The sequence below is a fragment of the Anguilla anguilla genome, chromosome 13, assembly GCF_013347855.1.
Source record: "Anguilla anguilla isolate fAngAng1 chromosome 13, fAngAng1.pri, whole genome shotgun sequence".
Classification (NCBI taxonomy): domain Eukaryota; kingdom Metazoa; phylum Chordata; class Actinopteri; order Anguilliformes; family Anguillidae; genus Anguilla; species Anguilla anguilla.
The window spans coordinates 14,141,585-14,169,526 of NC_049213.1; the positions used below are offsets into that span (position 1 = coordinate 14,141,585).

Genomic DNA, 27,942 nt, shown 5'->3' on the forward strand with positions numbered 1-27,942 from the left:
ACAAAGTCCACACAGACTCATATCAAGTAGTTTAGCGGATTGAATGCAGCATACTTAATTCACCGTGAGAACGTGGCGCTGTTTGCGTTTACTGTACTTGTCAACTCCTCCGAATCCATGGCTTCTCCCTATTCTAAAACGACAATACGCAGGCAAGAACGGCGAACGAACGATCTATCCACTGCTATCCCACCCTATGAGGGTTCAGTTCCAGTCTCGCACTCCTGCAGTTACGCAAAAATCGCATCTCCGCTTCTATCACATTGGCTCTTCGTGTTCCGTCAATAAAGCAGAATGGTGTCGCTCCCTCCCGCACACTGCTTGTTTTCCCCATATCGGACTCGGCAGCGCTGTGGCGCTACACGTTGTTTTTGTCTCCATAATATTTTCATATGTTGTGCATTTGTCAATTTATGCACTGCGGTGCTCAAACCTAAGGGGATCAGCGGGGTTAATGGACGCTTGCTCTGTTCCGTTGGATTTTAACGAATTTACAGCGGCAAGAGGACTGAAGCCAGTAGCTTTCTCAGGCAATCCCAGTCATGACCTCACTACGCACCGTCAATGCATTGAATGAGATTTCACGTCGGTCCTAGTTTTGCCTGTGTGTCAGCGAACGTTGTAAACGAGAGCAGTTACTTCCAATCTTCTTCGATGACGATCTGAATGAAGATTTGCTTTGGTTCACACCAAGAAATCACACCACGCATCTGTTTGACCCAGGTTAAACCCCAAGCCACTCGCGTTTAAGAGGTGAGCTTTTTTTTGATAGCCGTATAGTGCTTGTACCCGTTTTGAATGGATACGATTTGAGGTCGCGTATTTGGAAATAGCCTGGCTGTATTAACTGTTTGCATGTGCGCTGACCAGACTGTGTTGGACAGCAGTAGTCTATATGTCTTAATTCTGTAAATCTAGTGTATGATAACATAAATAGTACTCGGGTTTGTGACGTGAATTGTCACGTCTGGTTCACTTACCTTGGCTACAATTTTTTCCAGATTACCAGCTGCTCTGAAATCGTTATTTTCTAACACGATGTTGAAAAGCAGAATTACACTTCGCATCAAACTAAATGCGTATTATATTGTTTGTACAGTCTTGTAACCTAACCTACATAGCCTACTGTAATATCTTTGTCTACCTCATGTCTCATTGGCTAAAAAGAACCAGCTGCTCTTAAACAATCGAGCTATGTAGCAAAATATAGAATGGAGTGGCATTCACGCGTAGTCTACATTTGTGTTGTAGACGGTTGCTATCAATTTTCCAAGCAACGTCTCTTCAAACGAAATTATGTTATAGGCAAACTGCAGTACATTTCAAGAATATCAGAACGTGCGCGACTTATGTTGTTGGGGTAACCCCTATTGATTTATAGCTACAACCCATTAGATACTGTCTTGGGCTTTCCACAAACTTAAAGCAATAGACTTATATTAGGCAAGCCTATATCTATGTCGTATGCGTGCTTTTTGTCGTGTTAGACGGTTCTGTTTGCGTGATTCACTGTCCTAGTTTTAGCTTGCCAGTGTATGACAAAAAGGAAAGAAAAACGCCCATCTCTGGCACACAGTTGCAGTTGGTTGAAAGGACGGGCCGTTTAAATGCTGTCTGAACTTATGTTCGGAGGCGTGCATATTAATTATGGGTTTATGAGCGTCATGCAGTAGCCCATGGCACGTGTGCTCACTGAAAACTTTTGAGAAATGTGGAAAGGACCTATTGAATGACAACAGCGACGATGCCTGACTGTCAGTGTTTTAACATCCGTTTTGCTGATGGTTGACCTGATGATCTGACACTTGAAGATGACTTAGGCTACAATGTAACGCATTGTGACTGACCGACATATTCATGGTGGATTGCAACACCGAGCATACATTTCAGTGTGAGAACGCCCCTTTAAAACTGAAGCAGACGCTATAGCCATGCCACATCCAGTGATTTCTCAGATAACCGTCCAGCTTTTGTCTGCTTGTTATATTATCATGATTTCACTTTTTTTATTGGAATTGATCATTTCATGTCATGGCATTAGCATGTTTTCCCAAGTCTTTATTTTAAAGGACTGCTAACTGAGCCCTGAAAACAGGCAGAGTATTCAAACACACATGCACACACACCACAAAACACATTTTGTGCGCCTTGTGCATTGTTTTTAATGTCCCTGTATAGGCTAATTTGATCTCCCTACAGACTTAGTCAGTGTGAACCAATGATGAGAATAGCTGTCTTTCTTTATCACTATCATGGCTATCTTTTCGTCCAGGCACTTGAAAATAATGTTGACGGCATAACTTGTTTTGGTTTTTAATGCAAATGTCCGCAACACAATATACTTATTCTAATTTGGTAAAAACTGGTTTAAACTCCTCATTTTGAATGCAAAGGTAAAGTGAATTCAGTTACTGTTATTACCACACTGAATTGAGGAAGGGGGGGGGGGGGGGGGGGGGGGGGGGGGGGGTGAAAATGGGTCAGCCCTGATAATTTGTAATTTGAATTTGCATCTTGTGAACAGACTGACAGATCATTTGAGTCCAATTTCATTCTGTAAACATTTTTTTCTGCCAGCAAAATTAACAGATTAGATTAGCCTAGTTTGAAAACTGGGTGTAGTGGTCTGTGTTGTATACTTTACACATAGGGACTATAATATACAGTAACCATAGAAACTTCTTTGTGGGTTCAAAGAGCTCGTGTCAGTGTTTCTAATGTTTGAAATCTGAAAAAATGCTCTCCTCAAATTGTTTCCATAACAATTGCACTCTTTGCGGATTTAATGTTCATTTTTAATATAGAACACTGATCCATTAAATCTGGTACAGTATGGGGACAAGTAGCTTAAGTTACAAGGATTATAACAAAGTCCCTATTTTGAACCACAAAAAAATCTTTTGCAGAGTGATCAAGATGCATAAGCTTTTTCTCCCATTAATTTGGTGTAGTGAGAGGCATATATTTTTGGCAGTTTTGTGTGCCTATAGAATGTGGGTGTACACATTTCCTTTACAGATGTGTTTGAATTGGATGTGTGACAGAACCTACCACTCTCTCATAATGTGGCAATTTATTGTTGGGGATTGTGTGGGTGGGTGTGTGTGTGCGCACATGTGTGTGTGCATGTGCATATGTTTGTGTGCATAATGGCACATGTCTTTGTGTATTTAGATTTTTTTTATTTGTAAAGTGATTGTTCACTTTCTGGGGTTTTTCAATATTTAGTACATCCTTTTAAATACATACAGTTTTTTTGTGCAATGAAGGATATTTTGAATATTTATAGAAGTTTCTCTGTGTGTGTGCTGGCTTTTCAATGGTTCCAAAGTATCTTGTACAGCAATATTTTGCTTCCAGAAGGCTGTATCTGTGTGTATTACGTGATTTTTCTTCAGAAATAATGTTTGATCTTATTTTAGTTCGGCACTGGCTCCTGTGGCCCATGCAACCTGAGACTGCTGCACTTGAAATTGAAATTGTGGCGTGGCTTCCTGTATCAGCATAGCTACATGGGTCTGTGGGAAGGAAGAGCTTGTTTTGCTTTAGAACTGAGAAGAAAGAGGTAGCGCCACAATATAAAAACTTATATTTATGTTTCTACTTGTGAATAAATTCTGTAAAATGAATCTGTTAATATATATGGCCTCTGGTAATGTAGCTGACGAGCTGCTTTTTGGAGTTACTTGAAATGTATTTTCTTGCTTTAAACCTCAACGCCTGAATGCCCCCATGCCTACTACTGTGAAGCTGTCTGGTCATCGGAAACTTCTGTATCAACAGTATCATTCATTGCTCATAAAACTGTCTGGGCGAATCAAAATCATACACTAAAACCGAAATTATATTAAGAAACCTCGGAAAACGAACTTTTACTTTAAGGTCAACCCTTTTTTCATGCTGTGTCTTAATTTCTGATTTTACTGAGAGCAGGGCATTGTGAAGGAAAATTCACAATCTTACATTTATAAACGTGGTATTGATTGCATGCTGCTAAAATAAGCTGAGTCAAGCAACCCTTTCCTCAGTTTGTGCAGGCCCTGTGTGGGAAAGGCCAAGAGCTCTGAGTCATTCAAAGTGCAGTGATAACCAAGACAGGAGTATAAAACACCTAGGCAAGTTAAAAAGGCCAATATCTGCAGCAAGAGCAGAGTATTACGGAAATGTGTCCTTGCTGTTTTCGGTCACCTATTTGTAACCAATAAGAAGACTTCACAAGGGCACGGTCTCTTCCTTCATGTTAAAGTGAGATTTTCCATTACAGCATCCCACTATTATGCTGTGATTGGATTTTAAAAGACCGTTAAAAAAACAACTCTCTGTCAAGAAAGTCATGAATAAAATGTATGCCAACCTGAACAGCAGTCCAAGCTGATATGCAAAGAGACTGCAGTCATAACACAAAGTTGTATTTCATTTAGAAGTTATCGGCTTCAGATTAAGTAAGCAGCCATGTCCCCATTGTGTGTCTTACACAGGTAAGACCTTGCTGTTTGGGGGGCCACGGAGGCCATGACATTGTTTACCATACATTCTCTTGGATTCTTCGCAAAACTCATGGTATGCAACATTGTAAAACTGACCTTTTCATATCAAAGCGATACCATACCATAGCAATGAATTCCTTGTTTAGTTACTGCCTTATTGGTTGCAACACTCATGTGGCAAATATATAGGTCAATGTAGCGAAAATGGACGAATGTAGTAGCGGTAGTGGGATGCTTGCTGTAGCAGCAGTACTGCTAATAGAAGCACGGCTTCATAAGAGCCGAACATCCGGTCCTTGGAGGCGTTTCAGTGGCCGGTACTTGGCGTAAGCACAGTTGTGCAGGGACCTGGATTTACCGTCGTTTCTCAGCTTCACCCGTCCTTTCCCTGCACAGTATGCGCACCGAAGAGCTCATGTCACCGTTGATTTGGGACGAGACTGTTCGTATATCTTGAATTACCACAGCGATTTTTAAAAGTGTATGTTGTCGCCAGCACCTGCCGCGTGCACCCTCCCTCCCTCCGTCCACATCAGCTAATTCATCTAATACCACTTTTCTGGGGAAAACATTGCATGGAGTGCATCGAAGGAGATCTGGAAGTTCACAGGCTTCCGGTGACATCATCTGAATGCTTGCTTCTCTTGAAGCGGGAATTCCTTTTAATTAGCAATGCGACCGCAACGTGGCCCCCGGTCGCCTCCGCTCTGCGTGCTGGTCCCATCTGCGCCATTCGCCGAACCGCAGTACAAACGAGCCCGTTGTTGTGACGCCGCTAAGACATTGGCCATCAACATGGAGGGAAAATAGCTCTTTTCCCCCCCATGCGCTTCTAAGCGCTGTAAAGAAAGGGGCGAATGTTAAGCCAGAAAGGGCAATAAAAAGGCTTCTTAGAGGAGTACTTCATTCTGCCGAGGGTCAGATGTTTCCTGTCAGCCAGTATGAAAGAGCGTTCCAACCAGGAGCAAGTGACAGATTGTTCCCTCCTCAACTGAATTATTGAAAACAAAGAGACAGTCTATCCAGTCTAGCAGAGGAAAATAATGAAATGCTCAGATAAAGCGCTCTGGAGCTGTATCCTATTTCGGTTGGATTTTATGGAGTTTACAGTTATTAAGCCTGTGAAACTGGCAATTCCAGTTCAGCAACACACAGCGTTACATTTTAAATGGAGTTGACCTCATAGTTTCTGTTCAGCTCAGAAGTGCCATCAAAATGCGGTTGAGGTTGAGCTCAAAATATGAAAATGACCTAGCAAAACTTTGACATGCCATTTTCTTCCATGGTGTGAATTTGTTTGCAAAGTTTTTTTTTAATTTTCACATGACCTGAAATAACTGAAACTACATATAATTTTGTTCGGGGCGGAATGATAGTTTGGGCTTGTTTTGATTTCACATCTTCAAGTGTGCAATTTACACAACTGCATGTGTAGTGATGCGTCGCTGGTGATGTCATCGTGGCTTGACTGGGTGATCACCACTGACATCTAACGGCAAATGCTCCAGCTATACACGTGGATTTTTTGAGCTGCTTACGCCAACATCTGATATTGCTGTATTGACATCGGGTTGATTCGTTGTCATGCTGGCAGATGGGTTTCCGAGGCGAGTCCTGGAGGATACTGATGGCCAGTGTCTTTGGCATTTGCTGAACATCGAAAGTTGTTGTTTGACAGAGAACCTGCTGTTCTTTGTGATGTTGGTTAACGGTGGTGGTCAGTGGCATTTTTATTTCAGGAGTGGAGGAGGGGGTGCGGGGGAAGTGGATGTTTCGATTCTCTGATATCACTTTCCACATGTTTTACACCTATCTCCGGAATTTTGGGGGGTGGGTGGGGTGGGGTGCGGTGGGGGATCATTCAAAAAAGTCTCTGGTAGTGTCAGCGGGTTGCATAACTGCACTTTTGGGCATAATCTGCTTCCTCTCCGCTGGGGTATGAGGGGACTGGCGCCCAGGATCTGTGACGGTCTTTTTTGACAGGCAGGGACGCGGACGCCACATGGGGGCTTTAGTGGCCGGCTGTCTCTCGGGAATGCGTGTTGGGAGATTATGACGGAGCCTCAGATACTGAGTAACAGGGTATCTGAGGAGGGAGGGGGAGGGGACCAGGCAGGGGGGTTGATTCTGCCTGCTTGTGTGTCATAAACAGTCAGGTCCCCGATGACCGCACTTGGTCATTTGACTGAAGTCGTACAGAGGGTCCACCTGCTCAGAAGCAGCCCAGTCACCCATACACTGTAAAATGTTGAGCATTAATTGACCTCTAGCAGTGTTAATTCAACTCTTAACAGATGACATGTGGTCCCACATTCCAGATTGGGACCAAATGTTATCCGTTAAGAGCAGACCTGGGTCAAATACATATTTGTTTTGGATTCAAATACTTCTTTGTGCTCTATTGATCTTGTCTAGTGTAATTAAGCCTGCCAATATGATCAGAAGGTGGGTTTGCACTTTTTGAGAGTATTTAATTGGTTCCAATACACTAGACAAGATCAGTAAAGCATAGAAAAGTATTTGAATCAAATACGTATTTGACCCAGGTCTGGTTAAGAGTTGAATTAACCCTGGACATCTCACTTTGTAGGCTTCAGAGGAAGCCTCTCTGTCTGAGGAGCCCCTCCCACTTCCATGTCCAGCAGAGAGCTAAATAACATTTTAATATTTAAATTACTGATTGTTGTGAAGAGAGGAATGGAAAGGTACTGTATCTGTGGCGGGAATGGCTTTCTGTTTCTTCCCTTGCCAGTTATCTGTTATGCAGATGCAGGGGTGTGGTGGTGTAATTTAAAAGCTGGTTATCGTAGACGACAGGTTTAAATGCAGTTGCCAGACGGTGATCTTTTTTGCTTCGCTACGTGCCAGACTGTTGATTTCCTCAATAGGGCTGTCACAGTAACCTGCGTGATGGTGTCTTCTCGGCATCAGACGGTCGTTTATTTAGGCCTGATGATTTCAGTAGAGTAATTACTTATTGTAAGGAGAAACAGCCAGCTGGCTTTGGTTCATATTCTCCCCGTATAGCCTGCATTCAGATTTGCGATTAGCAGTTTGTAGAATAGCTTGTGGCAATTAGCTGTCTTAAAGCAAAATATTATTTCTGGGAAAGCTGTTAATATGAGGTAGTCAGCCTTGTTTTTGCCATAAGTGCCAGTGGATAGAAAGCAATTGACAGTTCTCCTAGCTGGACTTTTTTTCAACAGCAATGACTGATTTAATAGTTTTATTCACATTTATACATATTTAAATCTAAATTTTGTTATGAAAATGAGCAACTCACTGAAGATACTGTTGAGCTGAAATGGCCTATCAGGCCATAATAAGATAGGGCATTCCGTAGCAGCTTTTCCCGCCATGGAAATCAAAATACAGTGGCACGCCCGATATACTCCTGCGACTCAGCGGGGAAATGTTTAAGTAACCAATATTCAATTCTTGGACACAATACAAGTGACTTGGATGAAAAAAAAAAAACATGTTGCTGTGAAAATATTTTTGGAAACATTAGTATTCATTTTATTTTTATTGAATGTGGTTTGTAGTGTAGGTTTCAGCATGGTAGAATATGTGGTTTGTTGTCAGGTCTTAGAAGGATGGGTGCATTTGCACTTGAAATATTTTAATACTGCACAAGTCAAAGATCTAATGCAGTGTTATCGAGCTGTCTGCTGTTCCCTCAGACAATGCAAATTCCCCAACTGAGGATCAATAAAGTGTGTTCTGTTCCAGGGCTAGGCAACCCTGGTCCTGCAGTGGCACAGGCCTTGGGTTTGTGTTCCAACAGAGTCTGATTGATTAGTAAGAGTCTGAGCCTGAATATTCTGTCTGAATGGTGGAACACTGGGTACCTCCAGCACACATTTTCATGAGGCATAATAATTCATCCAATTCCGTATCTTTTGGCTTCCGATGGAACAAAAACTAGAAGCACTGCTACTCCATAAACAGAGTTGCCAGTCCCTGTTCTGTGCTATATTAAATTCTGGCTCGGAAGTATGCGGTTTGATCTTCGCAATGAAGACTCTCTTAATGCAGAAGGGTTTTTTTTTTGTTGTTGAGGGAAGGGAAGTGATAGTGAATCATTCTTGTTCTGTTTCTGTACCCAACCAATTGTACCTCAGAAAACAAGGGTCTTTTTTCCATCCTGATTTGTCACTCAGCCCATTCTGTAAATATAATTTCCACTGATATGCATTTCCTTGGATTGCAGTGTTTTCAGGCACTGGTAAAGACAGTGCGGCTGAAGATATTATACGTTATTATTTCCAGTTACACATTTTTATGCTATAGTTTGGCCTCTCTGTATTTCCCTTTTCTCTGTTTCAAGATGCCCGCCCCTTTCCGCCAGGAAGAAGTATGGGGAGGAAACTGACCGCAAAAAGACAATGACAGACTGAGCATTGACAGAACACCTGGCTGTTAGCTGATGTTAATTTCAAGCCTCTGTTTTGGACCACTTCTGTCTTCTTTTGAGGTTTATTGTTTGCTTACCCTATCAGTGTCAGTGTGTGGTGCGAAAGAGACGGTGTGAGCAGGTTTTCGTCCTATTAGAATGTAGTTACATTTTATCATAGTATTTATATGTGCTTCATACTTATGATACAGACATAGTGAGGGTTGGCTAGTTGGGGTGTTATATGTGAAAGACTTAAACGTTCCACATTTCTGAATTAGACTTTTCACATTTATAATTAGACTGAGGAAAACACAAAGGCAAAGTTTCACAGGAGTATCTTTTGTCATTGAAGTAGTTATCTTTATTTTTCCCTACCCAGATATCCTTTTTTAGGGAACAGCAGACAATCCACCCTCTTTATTTATTATTTTCACTTCATTGATGGGGGAAGCAGAGAGGGTCACGGATAGTGATGCAAGCATATTACAGAATGTGCCATGGCGGGCAATCGAACCCCCGGCTGCACAGAGGGATTCATAGTTTTTAAGTATTCACAAAAATAGAATTTAGGTGAATATAAGGAATTAAACAGTAAAATATCTGTTATGTTACAAGGCTGGAGGATGCGTATTTTGGTTTGTCCTGCTGGTAATGATGAAGCATGCTGAGAATTCTTCCCAACATCAAGAGGGGGGTTGCATTTTCCTGCTTGTCATTGTACATAAGCCTATAATGACTTGATTTGTTCACATCAAGACTTGGTCTTTGTGGATGTTCCATCATTAGAGTATCAGAAGCATAGCTCACCCAAGAAAACAACGAAAATCACTGTTTTTTTTTATTACCCATTTTGGGTTATTTAAGATGTCCATGTTTTGTGACACAAGGCAGCAACCTTTTAGGAATTCTTTCATTTCTGGTTCTGTATAAGAATTCTGTGCACTGCTCTTTTAATGCCAAGGCCCTGATTCTGCTTTAGCATTAGTGGTCACTGATTTTAAAAGCGAAAGCAAAAACCAGCACTATTTCCCCAGGGCCAGGGTCGGCCGAATCTAGACCGCATGCATATGAATATATATATTTTGAAGGCCTAACGTATGGGCTGATCTTTCGGGAGTCGCCATGCTGCTGAAAAGGACCTGACTGACCGGCCGGCCATGTCGCGCGTCCACCCTTTCCCAGCGCATTCCCTGCTGGGGGTGTGGGAGAGGAGTCGGGGCTTGCCACAGCGTATCTCCTGCATTCCGACGCGACAGCGAGGACGTGCCGTTAGCTTACCTCCTCGAGGACCAGTCACTCCTGCTCCCGTCAATCCGCACTCCGCACTCCGCACTGGAAATAGGCCCCTTCATGCCGCACGCTGTGTACGGCTTCTCGCTTGCGCAACGCCCCGCAGTTAAAAGCAGACAAACGAGTATGTTTTATGGCATGTATTTCTTATGGTCGTTTATTCTGAAGCACTTTGAGTTTGAGAAAGGTTCGTCTTTCGTAGTATTTATTTATTTATTAATGCTTTGTTGATATGGATAGAAAGCAGAGAGGGTAACTGATAGCAAAAGGAGCACAGCTGAGAAAGTGCCATTTTGGGAATTGGATCCCCGTCCAAATCTCGGGAGGCTCAGAAGTCGGCCGGACCACACGTCTTGCCCGTTATTCTATTTTAATGGCAAATGACAATACATTTCATCACTTTATTTGTCTTTTTGCTTGCAAGAGGGAATACCCATTCAGCACGTTGTCCAACTGAGTCGCGATATCATACTGAAACGGAAGTCTTTGAATCCACTGGGATTCCTTTAAGTGACCCACTTGAATTATAGATCAGGGGTTAAATCCATTCGTTCAGCTGAAGCGCTGCTGAAGCTTATGGGCGCAGCTGAACTCGTTACTCTGTGACAAACTGCCTTTGTAATCCGCCGGTACTGCTCGCGTAATTGCCTTTCAGCAAGCGAAGCCTTCTTTTTGATGTTGGATTTGGAGGAGTGCGTAAATTTACCGCACGTCAAATCCGGTTTCTCCCGACAGTTTCTCTTTCACAAACCAGTTCAACGAATTCACGTCAGACGATATATTCGGTGGCGTAGCTGCGCAGCGTTTGTTATTGCGTTTGATTATGCAAAGAGCTATGTGATGCCCAGAGCCATCGTCCGTAGGGAAATATGTTAAATGTTATTCCTGTACAAATGCATTTTAAAAGCATGTGCTCCGTGGCCCATGTCCAAATATGGCCAGTTTATGCTTTTTCCAAAAGTGCCTAGGGCGTACTTTATCCAGATGAAACTAGGGTGTGCTTTATCCAAATGTGACCATGGTGTGCCTTACCCAAAAGTGGCGAGGATGTGCTCTATCCAAAAGTGGCTAGGGACATGCAGCAATACACGCTCTGCCACTCCCAAAGGAATTACATGGGTAACAGTATTCCACATTCAGATTACTTCTGAAAAGTGAAATATATCAGCCTCTTCTGTTTTGAAGTGTTAATGATACTGACTGTCAAAATAATTGACACTTTTGACCCAGTTATACCCATGTAGGCTACATTGGTGGTGGGTGAGGTGAGTTCCCCTTCACTGTAAAGCACTTTGAGCATTCGGAAAAGTGCTATATAAATGTAAGGATATTATTGCAACACTTGGCTATTATATTGGAATTCATGTTCATCTGTTTGTTTGTGACCGGATAAGCCACTGAATTAATCTGTGAAATATGCTACTAAATTGTCTGTGAAATGAGTGTTATACTAGCAAGAGGTTCACCACTGGCATTTTTACAATGGCTGATTTCTTATATGAAATACTTTATACCACCTGCAGTACAAGGAGTATGACAATGCAGTGTTAGAGAGAAGCCATATTCTTTTGTGACAGAAACTGCTTTTGAAGTCACTGGGGTAGCGTTATACTGTGCTTTAATGGAGCCTTCTGAATTACCACTTGTAAAATACCAAGTCAATGAATCGATTCCTGCATTCTTACTTGAGATGTACTAAAGTTTGTCTTACTATTTTATCTGAGAGGTATCAAAATAAAGTCAGCAACATAGCCATCAATCAGTAATTTATTAATAAATCTTATGAATCTAGGCCTAACTCCTGTATTCCTGTGTAAAAAAATTACTTAATGTTTGACTTTTATTTAAAAATCTTTTTGAACATCTTAGTTTCTACACAAACACAGTTTGGGCTGTGAATTTGGGTGATTGCTTGCTAGTATGTGTTAAGAAAGCACTTTTAAGATGCACTTTGGCGCTTAGGTTAAGGTTTGAATGAAAGACGGCAGAGAAACATTGTGCCGTGTGAGAGACTGAGGCAGACCGGCGGGCCGCCCTGACACAGAGTCTCATATTGCTTCAGAAGAAGGCGACTGCGCCCGCATAGCGCTGACTAAAATAGCATTCTCTAGCTGCCTCTCTGCTATGAATAAATACGAATGTGCAGGTCGTTGCTTGCTGCTGACCTTAATCCCAGCAGCGACTCCCCCGACTGGTCCACATTCATTAAATGAGGGTGTTGCCAGCTTTCTTCGCTTACACACACACACTCACACACACACACATACACACACATACACTCACACACACACACACTCACACACATACACACACATACACACATGCACGCACACACGCACGCACACACACACACATACACACACACGCACGCACGCAGACACACATACACACACACATACACACATGCACACACACACACACACATACACACACATACACGCATGCACGCACGCACATACACGCATGCACGCACACACACATACACGCATGCATGCACACACACACACACATACACACACTCACACACACACACACACATACACACACTCACACACACGCACACACACACACACACACTCACACACACATACACACACATGCACGCACGCACGCATACACACATGTACATGCACACGCACACACACACACGTTTCATACTCTACTGTGTTACTGTCTCAACGCATATTCCTCATGTGCATGCATTGCCCTGCTGAAAGACATTATAGACCAGAAAAGCTTAGTCAAGTTGGTAATGTGATGGTCAAGCCGGTAGAAAACTTGGTCATGCTAGACCAGCTGGTTCTGGCATAACTATCATGATTTATTCTGTTTTTTTCCAATAGGATGGTTGAAATAAGCATAATTTAAACACACAACCTCTCATAAAATCCTTTTATTTCTTTCTTTTTTCTTTCTTAGCAGGTGCAGGCTTGTTATTTAACATTAGTACTGTATTCTCGATAATATCTACAAGCTTTTTTCTTCACTGTGTCTGTGATTGGAAAAACCCATTTTAATTACTTCCCTGCACCACAGACGTACTGATAGCATCTTAATCGTCTGATTTATTGCTACTATGGGAAAATGCAAATGTCTAAATTGCCCCTCCTTTCACGCATGGCAGCTGTTTGAGCCGGCTGCCAGATCTTCCCCGCGCCTTTGTGCAGGTAGCCTCTCATGCCTTCTCCTGATTGGCCTGCTGATACTCACAGAGCCCGAATCCCTGCCTTTCGCATTTTTTCCCAGGAGAAAGCTGAAGAGTGTGGAAAAGATGTTTAACACTGCCTGTTCAGACTTGCAATAGCCCCAGTCCAAGACTTCTCTGACATTGACAGATTATTGTGGGAAATTATCTCTGCAGCATCACAAAAAAAAACAGGGAACTGGTTGTGCACAACTGAGTCAGAAAGATAGATGAACTATATATATATATATATATATATATATATTATTTTTTTTTTTTTAATTTTATTTAGACAGAATAATTCCATTGAGTGGACCCTCTTTTATTTAATTTAATTATTTTATTATTTTTATGATTAGTAATTTTATTTATTTTTATTTTTTTGTTTCATATTTTGTCTATGGAAATTAATCCCCTGTTCTGCTGGTCAAAGCTTTCTCACTCCACTTTTTAAGTGCGGTGTAGCTTTGACCTTGATTGACACAAATTTTTGATTTGGTGCATCTTCAGACAAAGGGTACAGAAGCAAATGGTGATGGCTTCTAGCACTCATAATCATAATGGCATTCCATGCATCCTATTTCGGTCCTCTCAGTCACAAATTTGTAGTTCACAAATGTATCTTTGCTTCAACTTGAAATTTTAAAGACTACAAATGAATATAGTCCACGGTTTCCCTTTTTTGACTAATTTATGTCAAGTTTAGCAAGTGACCAGACTTTAAATTTTTCAATCCGCTTTAGACTCTTTTAAGTCTTCAGTCCATTTTAGCATAATAAAAGCAATGCTGTTTTGCTTTGAGATTTGACACAATGCAGACCCCTCTCTAACAATAAGGGATGAAGACATCATAAGTTGGAAAGCTAACTTTAGGGGTCCACACTTTCCATGTTAGACCAAAACTCCAAAGCACAAACATCTTAATTTTTTTCTAATTTGACTCATAATTATATGGACGTGATTGATTGTTTCTCGGTCTTCCTCTTAGGATACCATCACCCCTGGAATGCAAGGAATTGCTTCATGGCAATCCAAAGCCCATTTCACTGTGGTGCAGGAAGTATTTACTCCAAGCAGATCCCCTGTGATTGGCTCTGAGTTAGTGAGGTGGAGGCTTGGGCAGAAGCCATCGGACAAACCTTTAGAATATGTGGTCACCGGTGGATGTGGCATCTGTGTCTGTATAGCTGAGGGGAAATTCTTTTGAGCTAGACATAATTTCTGTCTCAAAAGGCATTATTATTATTATTATTATTATTATTATTATTATTATTATTATTATTATTATCGCATGCAGGTGGGGTATACAGAACACATATTGCTCAGTATTTGCACTGTGCCGCTGATTTTGAATGAATGACCACCCTTCCAGCAATCTGGTTCCTTGAAAGCATGCCTGATGGGATGCACCCCCCCCCCCCCCCTCACCCAGCATATTGCAGCTCAGTGGAATTGGACCGTAAACAGAGTCACGGTGAACCCAGGCTCGGCAACCGCAGTGTAGCAGATTTTAATAGGGTCAGCAGGCCGGCATTACAATAGCAAGGCCTGCCAGTTGTACAGCAATTGAGGAGAAAAACATGCAAATGCATAACAGCATCCTATGTGGAGTACAGGCTAGAGTGAGTAACCAGTGAGCAGAATGATCCCCCCCCCCCCCCACACAAATGTTTGAGCAATAGATGTTGCGCTCACTGTGCTTCACCTCTAACTGACAGTGGCATTTCCCAAAAATCCACGAAGTGTTTCTATGGGCTACCATAGACTATTATTGCACAAACAATAATAGTGAAAAAGCAAACAATTACAGTAGGTGCCGATGAACCATTGGTGTTTAGTCCCATAGAATACTTTAAAATATTAATGTAACTGCTCTAAAACAGATACTCTTGTCTAATTAAGGAAATCGGTCATTCTATGCAGTGGTTACTGCTGCACATGCACCAGAGGGTTTTCACAAACTCAGATTGTGGGAAATGTCTTTGTCAGATTGTTCCAGCAGACAAACTGAGCTGCACTGGAATGGTTGATGCTCAGACCTGTAGATCCTGTCTGTGTCATTTTACTGTTTATGCTTCACAGACGGCACAAGATGGCTGATATTGATTGCGTAATTGATAATGATATTTTCACCAACAAGTAGCATTTTGGATTTATTGTTATACATTGCTTACATCCAAGGCACATTCACAGTATCAATAAGCAATAATTAAAACAAAACAAAAAAAAATAATGAAAACATACAATTAAATCATGTCATCAGTGGAAATAATTAGGCCTAGTTGTTCTCTTCAGTGATGTAGAGTTGTCATTGTATTGCACAGCACTGTCAGTATCTCTCGATAGACATTTACTGCTTCGTCCATCTTCTGAATGCAAAACTTGGGTTCACTTTGTGATGGTTTAAATGACTCCTTAATATGGAACATGTATTCAGCTGTATGCAGTGTTTTACCTGTAGAGCCAAAATGTTACCTTTCATATGTGCTGCCCAAACTAGTCCTTGTGGTTAAACAAGTTTGTCTGTGCCATGCTTTAGAGCCAGACAAAACAGTGAATGACAACATGAAGGTGTTTCTGTAAAGCATTTGACTATATGAAAACCTTTGAAGATTGCATCGCTCTTCCTTACTACATTATCTCTTCCAACAGGTTACAGGAACTGCATTTTCTGAAACAGTTCCTTAAACTGATTTTTCTATTTGTACACACATTTTGAAAAAGATTGGAGATTCCAAGCATTCAGTAGTAAACCTTACGTACAGCACTTACTCCTTGTCAGTTTGCTCACCAAAATGCTTTCAGGTTCAATTTAGAATACCTGTTCAGGGGATTGTTCTACTGACATAAATGCAAGTGATGGTGGTAAGATAATGTTAGATTCCTCCTGAAGAGAAGTAGAACTTTCGCACATTCGAACACAAAAAGGCAAGGGGATGACTGTGGTTGTGTCGGTTCGTTAATAGTCTCGCTGTGTATCTCCTGGTTGCTGTTGAAGTGGAAAATAGGGTGTTTTTTTCCTTCTGATGTCTGTGCTTTCAAACGTTCACAGTTCTTCTTTAGTTATCTTGTTTTGAAATCCACCGAAGCCTCTTTCTGAACTGAAAGTAAATGGCGGAGTGTGGGGGTTGTCTGAGGGCGCACTGCTCATGGCAGCAAATTCAATAGGTTGTGGTATAGTCGACCCGCACTGCGACCCCAATACCGGTAGCAGTTCCTCTGCTGTCTAACGTGTGATTTGTTTTTCTTTCTGGGTTCATTCTCCTATTATGTGGGAGTGTGCATTCAGTTGAAGCCTGCCAAAAGGTTTCCAGCTGTCAATCTAAAGGAAGAGACCAAGTATTCTACCTGTCTCACCTCCATCACCACCCTGTACCATCTCCAATGTGCTGCCTGAAATGGGGAATAGATTGGGACTGAAGACAAAACACAAAATACTAATTACATTTCTCTGTCATTACAATCATCTGTGTAACCTGTGCTTACAAGAAAGTGGTACAGGATTGTTGGGGAGGATACAAGTTGAAGCTGTTCTGAGTCATACTGTTGTTTCTCCTGAAATTCATTTTCTTGCCAATTGGTGTTCTTACAAAAATTCTGACAAACATAGCATTTTGTCTTTCATAAGAATGCTTGAATATGAGAAGTGGCCATTCAGGCCATTCTAGTCTCATCATTTTGCCTTCTGTCTAAAGAGCATCCAGCGCTGTGCCAATGGTTTCTGCTTCTGACATGGCAAGCTGTTCCGCACATTGATAGCTCAGATGACAAACTGATTCTGCGTTGTTTTAAATAGACAAGTACACATACTGGTGAGTGGCATTTTGTTTGGGTCTTTAAGAGTATTCTCCACAATTTAGTCAGTTACAGATAAGCTGTTATGCTTGAGATTTTGCTGGCCAAAACAAGGAGAACATAGTTTCCTTGGCTTTGTAAACTCTGTAAACCAGAGGCAATTGATATAAAATTCAGAATTAAAAGAAATCAAACAGATGTTAAACTGCACTGAGTAAACATTTATCTGTGGCTAAACTGTGACGCCACCACTATAACACCCTTTTTGCATTTTTCAAATGGATTGTTAATGTACACATCCTGTTTTGAAGGGAATTGGGTTATGTATTATCCTGCGAGCATTGTTTTCTCTATCTGATATGCATTTCAAATGACTGCGAAGAACCTGCATAGCCAGTATGGTCAAATTAAGAAGTGGTTCTTATTCAGCTTGGGGCTTGCAAATCCAGCATTGTTCTCCCATAATTAAGCAAATTTATACCCACCACCCATCCACCACCACCTCAGGTGTCAGGGGACTTTTATGCATTTATGACTGTGCCAGGTGCTTAAAAGCTAAGGCTTATTAGGCCCAAATGAGGCAATTGATCTCAGAATCTCACAGTTTGAACAAGTAATGGCCTGAAGGTTACTTTAGTTTCTGAAAAACAGAGGGTGAAGACAGTAGGCATTTATTTTCTTTGTTTTAATTTATTTACTTTTTGTTTTGTTTTTCCTGGCCTCTTCCAGTAAAGTCGGTTGCTTCACAGCTAAATGAATTTATGTTTACAGGTTTGGGGGTTATTAGTCAGGGAAGAAACTTGTCGGGGGGATGGGGTGTTTGTACTGTGTCATGATGTGGCAATTGTGCTGGCAGAATTTCTTTTGTTATTGTTCTTTTTTTCCCGACCGAAACTGAACAAAGCACTAGCTTACGTGCAGTTAGTTTAGTTATTAAAATGGACCTGGTCAGGGAAGGAAAAGAGGAAAGAGCTGGTAGAGCTTAGGTGTGTGCGTGAGCGCGCGCGCAGTGGTCTGATTAGCCGCACCGGCAGTAAATCATCCATACCTTGCGCGTGACGGCTGTACAGAAGAGACCACGGGTATTTGGGCCACGCGACTTATTGGTCAATCGTCCTTACTGACAGTCTGCCCCCCTCCCCCGGCTACCTGTAAACGTGTCGAGAACAAGATTGGAAGCACAGAAGAGTTCCCAGACAGAATGCTTCACTGCAGCGCGCATCAGTTCGCTGGAATCTCCTCAGCTGCTTGGCTAGCCGCCACCTCTATCCTGGACGGGGGTGAATCCTTACAGATGACAGGGTTTACGAGCTTTAGCCTGCCAGACCGCTCATGTTTCGGAAAAAAAATGCGAGATATTTTGTATCCTCCGTGCGTTCTTATTGGGGCTTTAACGTTTTTACCAAGATGACCGATTGCTTTAATGAATTTATTAGCTCGGAGAAAAATGCTTATTCTCTGACGTAATGTCAGGGAGACCGCAAAGAGCTGTCTATCCACCGTGGAATCATGCAAGAGTTTCTATCGTGCAGAGAGAGTGTCTTGCCTTGTATGTCCTATTCCCCCCAGATGATATTTTGTTGTCCACCTACTGTTCTAAAGACTATAAAGGGATTTGTCTTTTTTCTTGTTCCTTTTTACTTCTAAAGCTAGCTTTATGTACTAGATAGATGCACTGACAGATGTTTTTCTTCATACCTGAAGTTATGTCAAGTCCACAGAAGCAGGTGAAACCATGCTGCTAGAATGCATGCATTTATTTAAACAATGTTTAAATAAAGGTAAGAAACATATTGGCTAAACTGATTTTAAAAGCAAACTGTGGCGAATCTTTTAACTGTTTCATTTGCATTCACTCCTTCAAAGACTATACTTGAAACGCACCTATTCAAGCACAGTCTTATCTTTGCAAGTGTATGTCTTAAAGTTGTCTATGGAATTCAAAAATATTGACCTTGTCAGAACTATTTCTGGGACAATATCTTAAAACAATTTGGTACAAAATGGAAGCCTCACCAGACTATTGAAATGTTTCTTAGCCGGGTTGCTGAACGACATCTCGCCAAAAAGTGTAAAGGAGTAGCAGGGGCTGATTGGGTGTACATTTCAGTCCTTTGTGGTTTTGTGAAACATGCACCCCCAACTGGCATTGAATCAACTGAGTGTTTTCTTCCTTGCATTATGGCACTGAAATGAACCAATAAAGAATTATACTTTCTGTTGGTCAGGGAACTGACCTTAATCTTCATGCACCATCACATGCAGCACACTAGAGGTGCCACGGGTTTACTACATTTGTGTTATGCTAACCGATGAATACACAAATATGCTTGCTTGAATCATTACAGCAAGCAAAAATGCTACGTAGGCTAACGTTGGTCTTGAGTGCAGTGGAAATGCGTTCTTTTTTACTGTTCAGGTGGGCCATGTGTTTCGGGCTCTGCAGGGAAGATAAAATGTCAAACATCATTAATCCTTTGCAAGCGATGTACCCGCTGTCTGAATTAAGCATTATGCCGAGCGAACAGTAGCCATTACAGATCCAGTTACATTGTCCCTTCGCCCCCTAGGCCGCAGCGGTCAACCGCAGAGGCGGTGGCTGTGAGGGCTGCGTGTCCTGCGTAGGGGAGCAGGTGTCGACGGGACGCGCGATTAGCCCTGACCCCGCCGGCTTCGCCCATTCCGATCGGTGGCCCGGCGGCCCGGCGGCCTTCTGGCCTTTGATGCGTCAGACCAGAAGGGGCCCTGAGCGGGGCCATTTGTTTGGCACCGCGGAGCCGGAGGTGCAGACGCTTGATGCTGGCGGTCTTGGGGAGGACACCCCCTCCCGAGGCCCCCTGCCCTTTCGGCCCTGCCTCTCAGCTGTGCTCTGCGGGGGACCTCTGTGCTCCTGCCGGTGTTCAGTCCGGCTCCGCTGGGCTGGTGTGCGCTGTCGCCCGGCTCCCCGCGTGACTCTTCCTCCCCGCCTCTCTCTCTTTCTGCGTCTCTCCCTTCTACTCGCTGCGTCTCCGCATCTCTCTGTGTCCCATTAGCTTTCTTTTGTGTTTCGCTCTCTCTGTCTCCGTTTCACCTTGGCTTCGTTTGCCTCCTTGTCTCTCTATGTCTGATTGTGTCCCTCTTTGTGTCTCCCTGTGTCTGTCTCCATGTCTTTCTCTGTCCCCTTGTGTCTGTGCGTCTCTCTGTCTCTCTCTCTCGATCCCTCTGTCTCTCTGCACCTGTTTGTCTCCATCTCTCTCTCTCCATCCTTGTGTCTCTGTATTTCTCTTTCTGTGTCTCTGTTCATCGCTCCGTGTCTCTCTCTGTGTCCCCAGTTTTTTCGGTCAGGCTGTTGCTCGCTCTTTCTTCCACATCATCCCGTCTTTCCTTCCTCTATTTTTTTAAAGCAGAAACTGAGCATCATCACTGGTTTACATGATCTTTAGGGTCCTAAAGTCTAATGTAGTTTCAAGGAACATATGAAACGAGTGAAATTACGAAAATCTGGGATTGGGAAGCCCACACTACCAGACTCGGAGAGGAACCCTGATCCCTTCGGCGCATCATACCCCATTGGGAGAACGCTCCCCGAATCTGCCGGGGAGGAGACACGGAAGTCCCGTGGGAGGGTCCCACTGCTGCGGTTGTTAGGGCCGTCATTAGGGCTGACTGAGCAGCTGCGTCCACACCTGTCTCCGGCTGAGAATCCACAGTCCAGACTGGAACTAACGGCTGTCGTCACGGAGACTAACGGCTGTTGTCTCGGAGACCGCTCGCTTTTCTGGGCGTTTGGTTGTTGGAAATAGTATTCTGGCCAGGCAGAAATGCAGAATCTTTCTTTGTGTGCCCTTGAACTGGGCGGTGTATATAAGCATTTTACTTTATAGTGTGTCTTTAATTTGATTCTGTAGGCCCACAGAAGTAAAGATTAATGGAGGATAATTAAAAACTTGAGTGGAGGCTAATTATTTCATCTTGCATCCGACGTCTGTTGCCTGTTGCTAAATTGGTTTGTTATGGTTTTTGTTTTATTTATCCATCTTCTATGGTATACTTATCTTTTTTTGTTCTTGGTCTGACTGTATTTATGTCTTGGAGAACAATGAAGCCATTCAAATTCGTGTTTATAACTGTCAAAGTACAGTAATCCCTCCGAACATGATGGCCATGTTTGGAGGGATTTGACAGCCATTTTAAAAGGAGCTGGAATAGCTTCAAACTGACATCAGCAGAGAGGCAATAAGAGCAGATGTTCATTCAGTGCTGCATAAAAGGAAATAATGTGTGTGATTTGCATGGATATGCAATAGTGATACTCATAAAAGAGGAAAGATATTATGTGCATGAATATACCATACTGAAATGAATAAAACAGGACATGTCGTACATGCAGTGCTACTTAAGGAGCAAAGGCGTGTACGTGTGGACTTGCAACGCTGACATTTGTGGGCGGTTGTCATGGTTTCCCCGTAGGCCTGGGGATGGGGGCAAGCAAGAGCAAGCACAAGAACCCAGGGCAGCGGTCCCGGAGTTTGGACGGCACCATCGGCAGCAGCGGCGGCGGGTACCGCCAGAGCCCCGCCCAGCAGACCATGACACCCAACCGCAGCCCCGCCGTGGACGGGACCCGGGGCGGCAGCCGTCACCACGTCAACAGCGCGGAGCTGGCGCTGTTCGGGGGCGTGGATCACATGGGGGGCTACAACTCCCCCCATAGGGCCGGAACCCTCGCAGGTACGACCTTCGCCTCGACCTCTGGAGGAGAGGAGGCAGCGATTTTCAGGGTTCACCTTAACGTTGAAGGGACACAGGGTTCAAGTTTTTTACACTTCTGGGGAGATGTTTCCAGACAAGCCCTACTTGTGCTATTACTTAAACCTGTTAAACCAGTTTTCTCTATTGGCATAAAAAATTGCTATTACCTCCACCCTTTCTTGTTCACTGTTTCAGACACCCGACACCCTCTCCCATCTCCGAACCTAAAATGTTCAAATGTATCAGATGTTTCACACATTTTTGGACACAACTGATTCTCTGCATATCTTTAGTGTTGAAATTAAATGTTTCCTGTGTTTAACACCAACACGTGCCTGCTTGCCCAGAGCAAGTAAACCCAGGTATTGGACAAGTAAGGCTGCTTGGACACTTGCCCGAGTGGGAAAGTGAAGATTTGTGGCTAATTACGATTCAGCCCGTTCAAATCACTGTTTGGCACCGCCAAGGTAGCACAAAAGCCAGGTTGTGTGCGAGAGAAAAAGGCGGAGTCACATTGGTTACTGAGACCACTGACCAATCGTAGAACATTGATTACTTGGCTACAATTAACACTGTGAATCTGGGCAGATAGCTAGTTAGTACAGTAACATTTCTTATCTATTAGTTTCTGTTTTAGCCTGCCTGAAAATGAGCTCAACAGCCAAGTCTTAGGATCAATCTGTATTGTCCCTGTTAAATTGCAAAATATAGTTACTTAACACAAAATAAAATGAGTAAAAATACAATTTTCCATTGTGCTTTCATTGTTGTAGGAGGGGTCACTACTTTTGTGGCACTGTACGACTACGAATCACGCACAGCCTCAGATCTCTCGTTCAAGAAAGGCGATCGACTGCAGATAGTCAACAACACGTAAGGACATTCGCCCCCTCCCAATGCACACACACACACACACGCAAGAACATTCGTGCATATACACCACAAACATATCATGCAAATGCTCAGACACTGACACACATGCGTGCTGAAATACACGCGACTGAACACACCCACCCAAAACATATACTTGCACACACACGTCCACGCGCAAGTTTTCCAAGGTTCTTGTCTGATGTTGTACTGTTTCTAATCCACAATTATGCTCTGTGTCTGAAAGTGGGCTGTGGCTCCTTGCTAACCCGGATTGGTGCACAAGGAACGCAGTTCCTGACACCTGCAAACTTCAGCTCCCTGTCCGTTTCCTCAGTATCCCATGGAAACTGTGCCGCCACTCTAACGCTTGCTGTTTGTTCTCTAACCCCTCCCACTCCCTCTCCCTCTTCACACGCTTCACGGTTTAATTTAGGAGAAAGCTGAGCAGCAGGTTAGTAAAAACCGCTTTTGAGTGTGTCTTCACATGTCCGTCTGTAGCCTCGCCCTAGTTAGCTTTCCTGTCACCCGTGGAAACACAGTTCATGTGTTTTCTGCAATGGTTTTTGGTTGTTGCTAATATCGCCTTTCATTTCATTCCTGTAGTTATGTTGGTGGTCTTTGTGCTTTGACATCACAAAGTATATTTTGAGGGGAAGGATATGGCAAATACATCATTTAAAACCAATAGAATGACATGGAGATTTGTCTTTCAAAAAAGATCAATTACCCCGAAGTATCAGAAGATTTATTTCAATAAATATAATTCATTTTTAAGTTTCTGTGTATTACACCATCAAATAAACGAAAACTCGAAGGGACTCGTGTGACAGAGAATGAAAAAGTGTGAATTCAATCAGCAGACAAAGCTTTACTTTATTTAGTTAGGTTAATTTGTCAGAAACTGTGCGCACTGTTTTACATAAATTCAAAAACGTGAAATGTCATGTAGCGCACGAGTGAACCTGAAAGCTTGTTTTCATCTGTGGTCCCTGCGGCCCCATACACACCAGCTTTTTAAAAATGAAGTGGATGCACTTAATTACCCACCAAATATGGGTTGAAACTCATTACATTAGTAAAGATCTGCATGGTTATCTGCCTGGAGTACCATTGTTTTTTTCTTTTCCAGTCCTAGCATTAAATACACTCCTCTCTGGCACCATACCACATTTCAAAAGAATGACTTGAATGTCAACCAAAGCACCTTCCCTCACCTTTTGAAATTTCAAGACTCACTAAAATGTTTGAGACTTTATCCAACACACACCACAAACTGCAACACAGTGGTACATTTAACATGCTGATGCATTGTCTAAATCATGCCATTATGTCGAGGATCTGTATAGACATGTAGCTGTTTTATGCTATGAAGTAGTTTGTAATGACGATGATCAAAACATTACCAAGGATGTATGTACTGAAGGTTCATTTTATCTGATAGTCTGACGTGTCATTTATGAAATCTGCAAAAATCGACAAAATATTCTTCAAAAGGAAATGTGTATATTTTCATTTTGCTGACGGCCTCCTGGAAGTCTCTCATGGAAACACCGGGTTCCCTGGTCCCTGGTTAGGGACCTCCTCAGCTGCAACACGGCACGTCACATGACCAGACCTGGGTCAAATACATATAAATTTGTTTTGGATACAAATACTTTTCTGTGCTCTGTTGATCTTGTCTAGTGTAATTGAGCCTGCCAATATGACGAGAAGGCGGGGTTTGCACTTTCTGAGAGTATTGAATTGGTTCCAGTACACCTGACAAGATCAGTAAAGCGTAGAAAAGTATTTGAATCCAAAACAAATACATATTTGACCCAGGTCTGCACATGACACACGACACAAGGCTGTTAACTGATATCAGAGCTGGTTGTCCTGCAAACCTGAAGACTGCTTGATCAGTGCACCTTCAGCTGTATCCAAGGAATCCTTCTGAAGGGCAAGCATACTCAGCCGTAAAAACCATATCTACCTGCGTTACAGAAAATGGATCGCTTCTTAGCCACCTGTGTAACATTAATAATAACCCCTGGTTGAAAATGGCGGGAACGTCATTAGCATTTCGCGAGACCGGGGACCAGATGCAAGTACGCAGAGCTTTAATTAATAAGGATTCGCAAATGACGTTCATGAATTCGGCTGCCTGAAAAAACATTAGCATGCATGTCTTAATTCATTTATTGGCTGAGGTCATTTCTGTACCACTGTATTTCTTCACACAGCGGGGGTCTCAGAACATGAATTTCGAATATTTATTTTTAAAAGGCATTTTTGTTTTATGATGCTGGTATTTTTTTCCTTTAAAGGGGCAGTTTAAAGGTCCCAAAATGAAACAACGCTATGTTTCCACTTACCCGGCGTGCTATCTGTCCATCCAGATTTGACAAGTTTTCTAGATATCCACTGCAGCTCACCCTGATACAACTGACCTCAACAGGACCCAATTTGTGGCACTCAAAACTTTATGAAAAACTGAACAGCACCATCTCTTTCCAGATATGATGACACGGTTACTCATGAACATCCACCGACCTGGTTGCATCAAAAAAAAAAACTTTCTACCATAGTATACCAGCCGTATGTGAAACATGGCATTGCACCCCAGAATAAGTGAAAACTTAACTTTATTTCATTTTTGGATGAACTGCCCCTTTAATCTGTTATACAGAACAATTTGAGGATAATAATTCAGGGAAAGATATACCGGCCACCACTTGCAGTCAAATTCATCCCATTGGCCTTTCATACAGAGGGAACACATTGAAGACATTCAAGGCTGTGTTTTGCAAGTCTCACTCTCCCATGCTCTCTCCCCCGCTCTCTCTCTTTCTCTCTCTCTCGCTCTTGCTTGCACTTCTGCTCTCTCTCACTCTGGCTCTAACAGTGTTTATGGAGATAGGTAGCAGGTTCTGGAGGTAGTGTTTTTGAATGCTAACCCTGTTGTTTTCGTTCTTTGCAGGGAAGGTGACTGGTGGCTAGCTCGTTCCCTGACTACGGGCGAAAGTGGTTACATTCCCAGCAATTACGTAGCACCTTCAGACTCCATCCAAGCAGAAGAGTAAATCCCCTCCACCTCTCTCTTTCTCTCTTCACATTATGGTCATAATGCTTGAATTTAAACCGATGGCACTGACATAAAATATACCTCCAGCCCCCACCGCATTTTCTTAGAAACTCACCCACTCGTCACCCGCAGTTCCGACCACTACCAGCGTCCCTTTCCCCCTCCCTAATCCCGCCTTCATTTGCACCCATGTCCCCTCTCTTAATCCCGCCCTCATTTTCGCACCCTTGCTCTTGAGCCTTAGCGTACCGTCAGAGGATCACAGGAAGTAAAGCAGAGTCGTGACCGGGAGCCAGCGTTCCTCAAGCCAAGCGTAGCTCACGCTCGAGACGCCGATGGCCGCTCGCCCTAAGTCTGCCTTTCCAGCCCAGCTGCACGCTAACGCGCGCTCGCACGCACACACACACACACACACACACACACACACATCCCGACGTTCTGCCCTTCCCGGCCTAACTCTGACCCTCTCCGGTGTGCCCCCTCCTCCTCCCCCCCCCCCAGGTGGTTCTTCGGGAAGATCACCCGCCGGGACTCGGAGAGGCTGCTCCTGAGCCTGCAGAACCGGAGAGGGACGTTCCTGGTGAGAGAGAGCGAGACCACCAAGGGTGAGCGAGGCCCGAGCGAGGACCCTCAGCACGCCGAAAAGTGCATTTCAGCCGCAGTCTTTTTTTCCAAAACGAGTGTCTCTAATACGCAGGCCCTGTTATCATTTCCCTGCGAGCAATGTGCTATTGGAAAACAAAACGAGGGAACCGACAGTCCTCCGTAATTGCCGCAATGACAAATCCGAACTGCTTCTCAAAAGCTGGCTGTTTGTGTCCCGTGGGACCGGGATTTTCATTCAATTATGAACCTGCGAAATCGCTGTAATGAAATGAGGTGATTTAATCGAGGAATCATTCGTAACCATTTGTAGATTAAAATCCGCGGCGCGGCGTTTCTGTCACCTCGCGGACGGCGGGAGAGGCGTTTGACGGATGTGGCCGGTTTTTTGTTTTCTGAAAATCCGTTCCCCGTGCCGCGGCTCTTATTGATCCGTCGCTCTAATCGGATCTGCTGTGACTTCCCGTGGGGAGTGGCGTTTGTCAAACACCACATCGGTGAACGAGGACGGGTCGTGACCCTGAAGGAGCGGGGCGGACTCGGGCCTTCATACAGTCAGAGCACAGTGGCCAAACAAGATTGCGAAACAAAACGGTATTTTTGGCTGTTTTAGGGAACGCTTGAATCCTCAGGAACTTGTCCCCCCGACACGCCCGGTGGAGAGCACGTTTTCCTGAACTGTGGCTGCGCACGATTCCATTTTGAAAAGCTCAGTGTGTTGAAAAGCGGTGTCTCGACATAGACCAACTACAGAGTTCCAAGGCGCTCTCGCTAGAATTTCCCACACTTTATCAGGGTAGTAAACTTACCGCCACTTGAAGCGCAGCTCACTGTCATGAATGAAAATGTGAGAAACAGTGTGAGCGAGCTGATTCGAAGATTATATCATGCAGAAAGTGCGCGCTGTGCGTCAGAGCGAAGGCAGGGTTTTGTCATGGGAGAGGAGCGTTTCAGATCAGCAGTGAGGCACTGTGGGGTGGGAGAGAGAGGCAGAAGTAGGTCACGGGCTGGATAACCGGAGGCAATGCATCGCCGCTCAAACGGAGAGAGAGGGGGATGGCTTTGGGGGTGCACGCACTGACCCAGCTCTCTGTTTTAACAGCACCCCCTAGTGGTGTCCTTGAAGTATTGATCCTGTCAGGTTTTTTGTTTTGAGATTAGTTGTAGCTGTTGTGAAAAATGGAACTCATTTAATAAATGTTGTTTTGTGGTGAATCAGGTTCAAGGCTTTCCTAATCACCCCCCCCCCCCCCCAAACCCCCCCAGGTGCCTACTGCCTGTCCATCCTCGACTACGACAACACAAAGGGCCTCAATGTCAAACACTACAAGATCCGCAAGCTGGATAACGGAGGTTTCTACATCACGTCCAGAACCCAGTTCAACAGTCTGCAGCACCTGGTCAGCCACTACCGCAGTGAGTGAACATAGACCCAGGGGCCATGCTAGTTTGGGTCACAAAGTACCATAGAGTGTTGATACACATTATTACTCTCTGGAGATGGTCTTTAAAGGGA

The 27,942-nt window shown here is 43.5% G+C and overlaps 1 protein-coding gene across 3 annotated transcripts in view; it reads left to right on the forward strand.

Annotated features, from left to right (window-relative positions):
• The first annotated feature begins 250 nt into the window (after positions 1 to 250).
• The window catches only part of LOC118211550 (proto-oncogene tyrosine-protein kinase Src-like), a 35,781-nt gene continuing 8,089 nt past the window's right edge, over positions 251 to 27,942 (forward strand). Inside the window, exons 1-7 of one of the 3 annotated variants that reach the window (XM_035388863.1) lie at positions 251 to 753; positions 21,605 to 21,865; positions 22,660 to 22,759; positions 23,193 to 23,210; positions 25,719 to 25,817; positions 26,325 to 26,428; positions 27,693 to 27,842. In XM_035388863.1, coding sequence (XP_035244754.1) covers positions 21,613 to 21,865; positions 22,660 to 22,759; positions 23,193 to 23,210; positions 25,719 to 25,817; positions 26,325 to 26,428; positions 27,693 to 27,842 — 724 coding nt within the window. In that variant the 5' untranslated portion in view covers positions 251 to 753; positions 21,605 to 21,612. The remainder of the gene's footprint in view (positions 754 to 21,604; positions 21,866 to 22,659; positions 22,760 to 23,192; positions 23,211 to 25,718; positions 25,818 to 26,324; positions 26,429 to 27,692; positions 27,843 to 27,942) is intronic. The other 2 variants (XM_035388864.1, XM_035388865.1) reach the window with 2 other exon arrangements.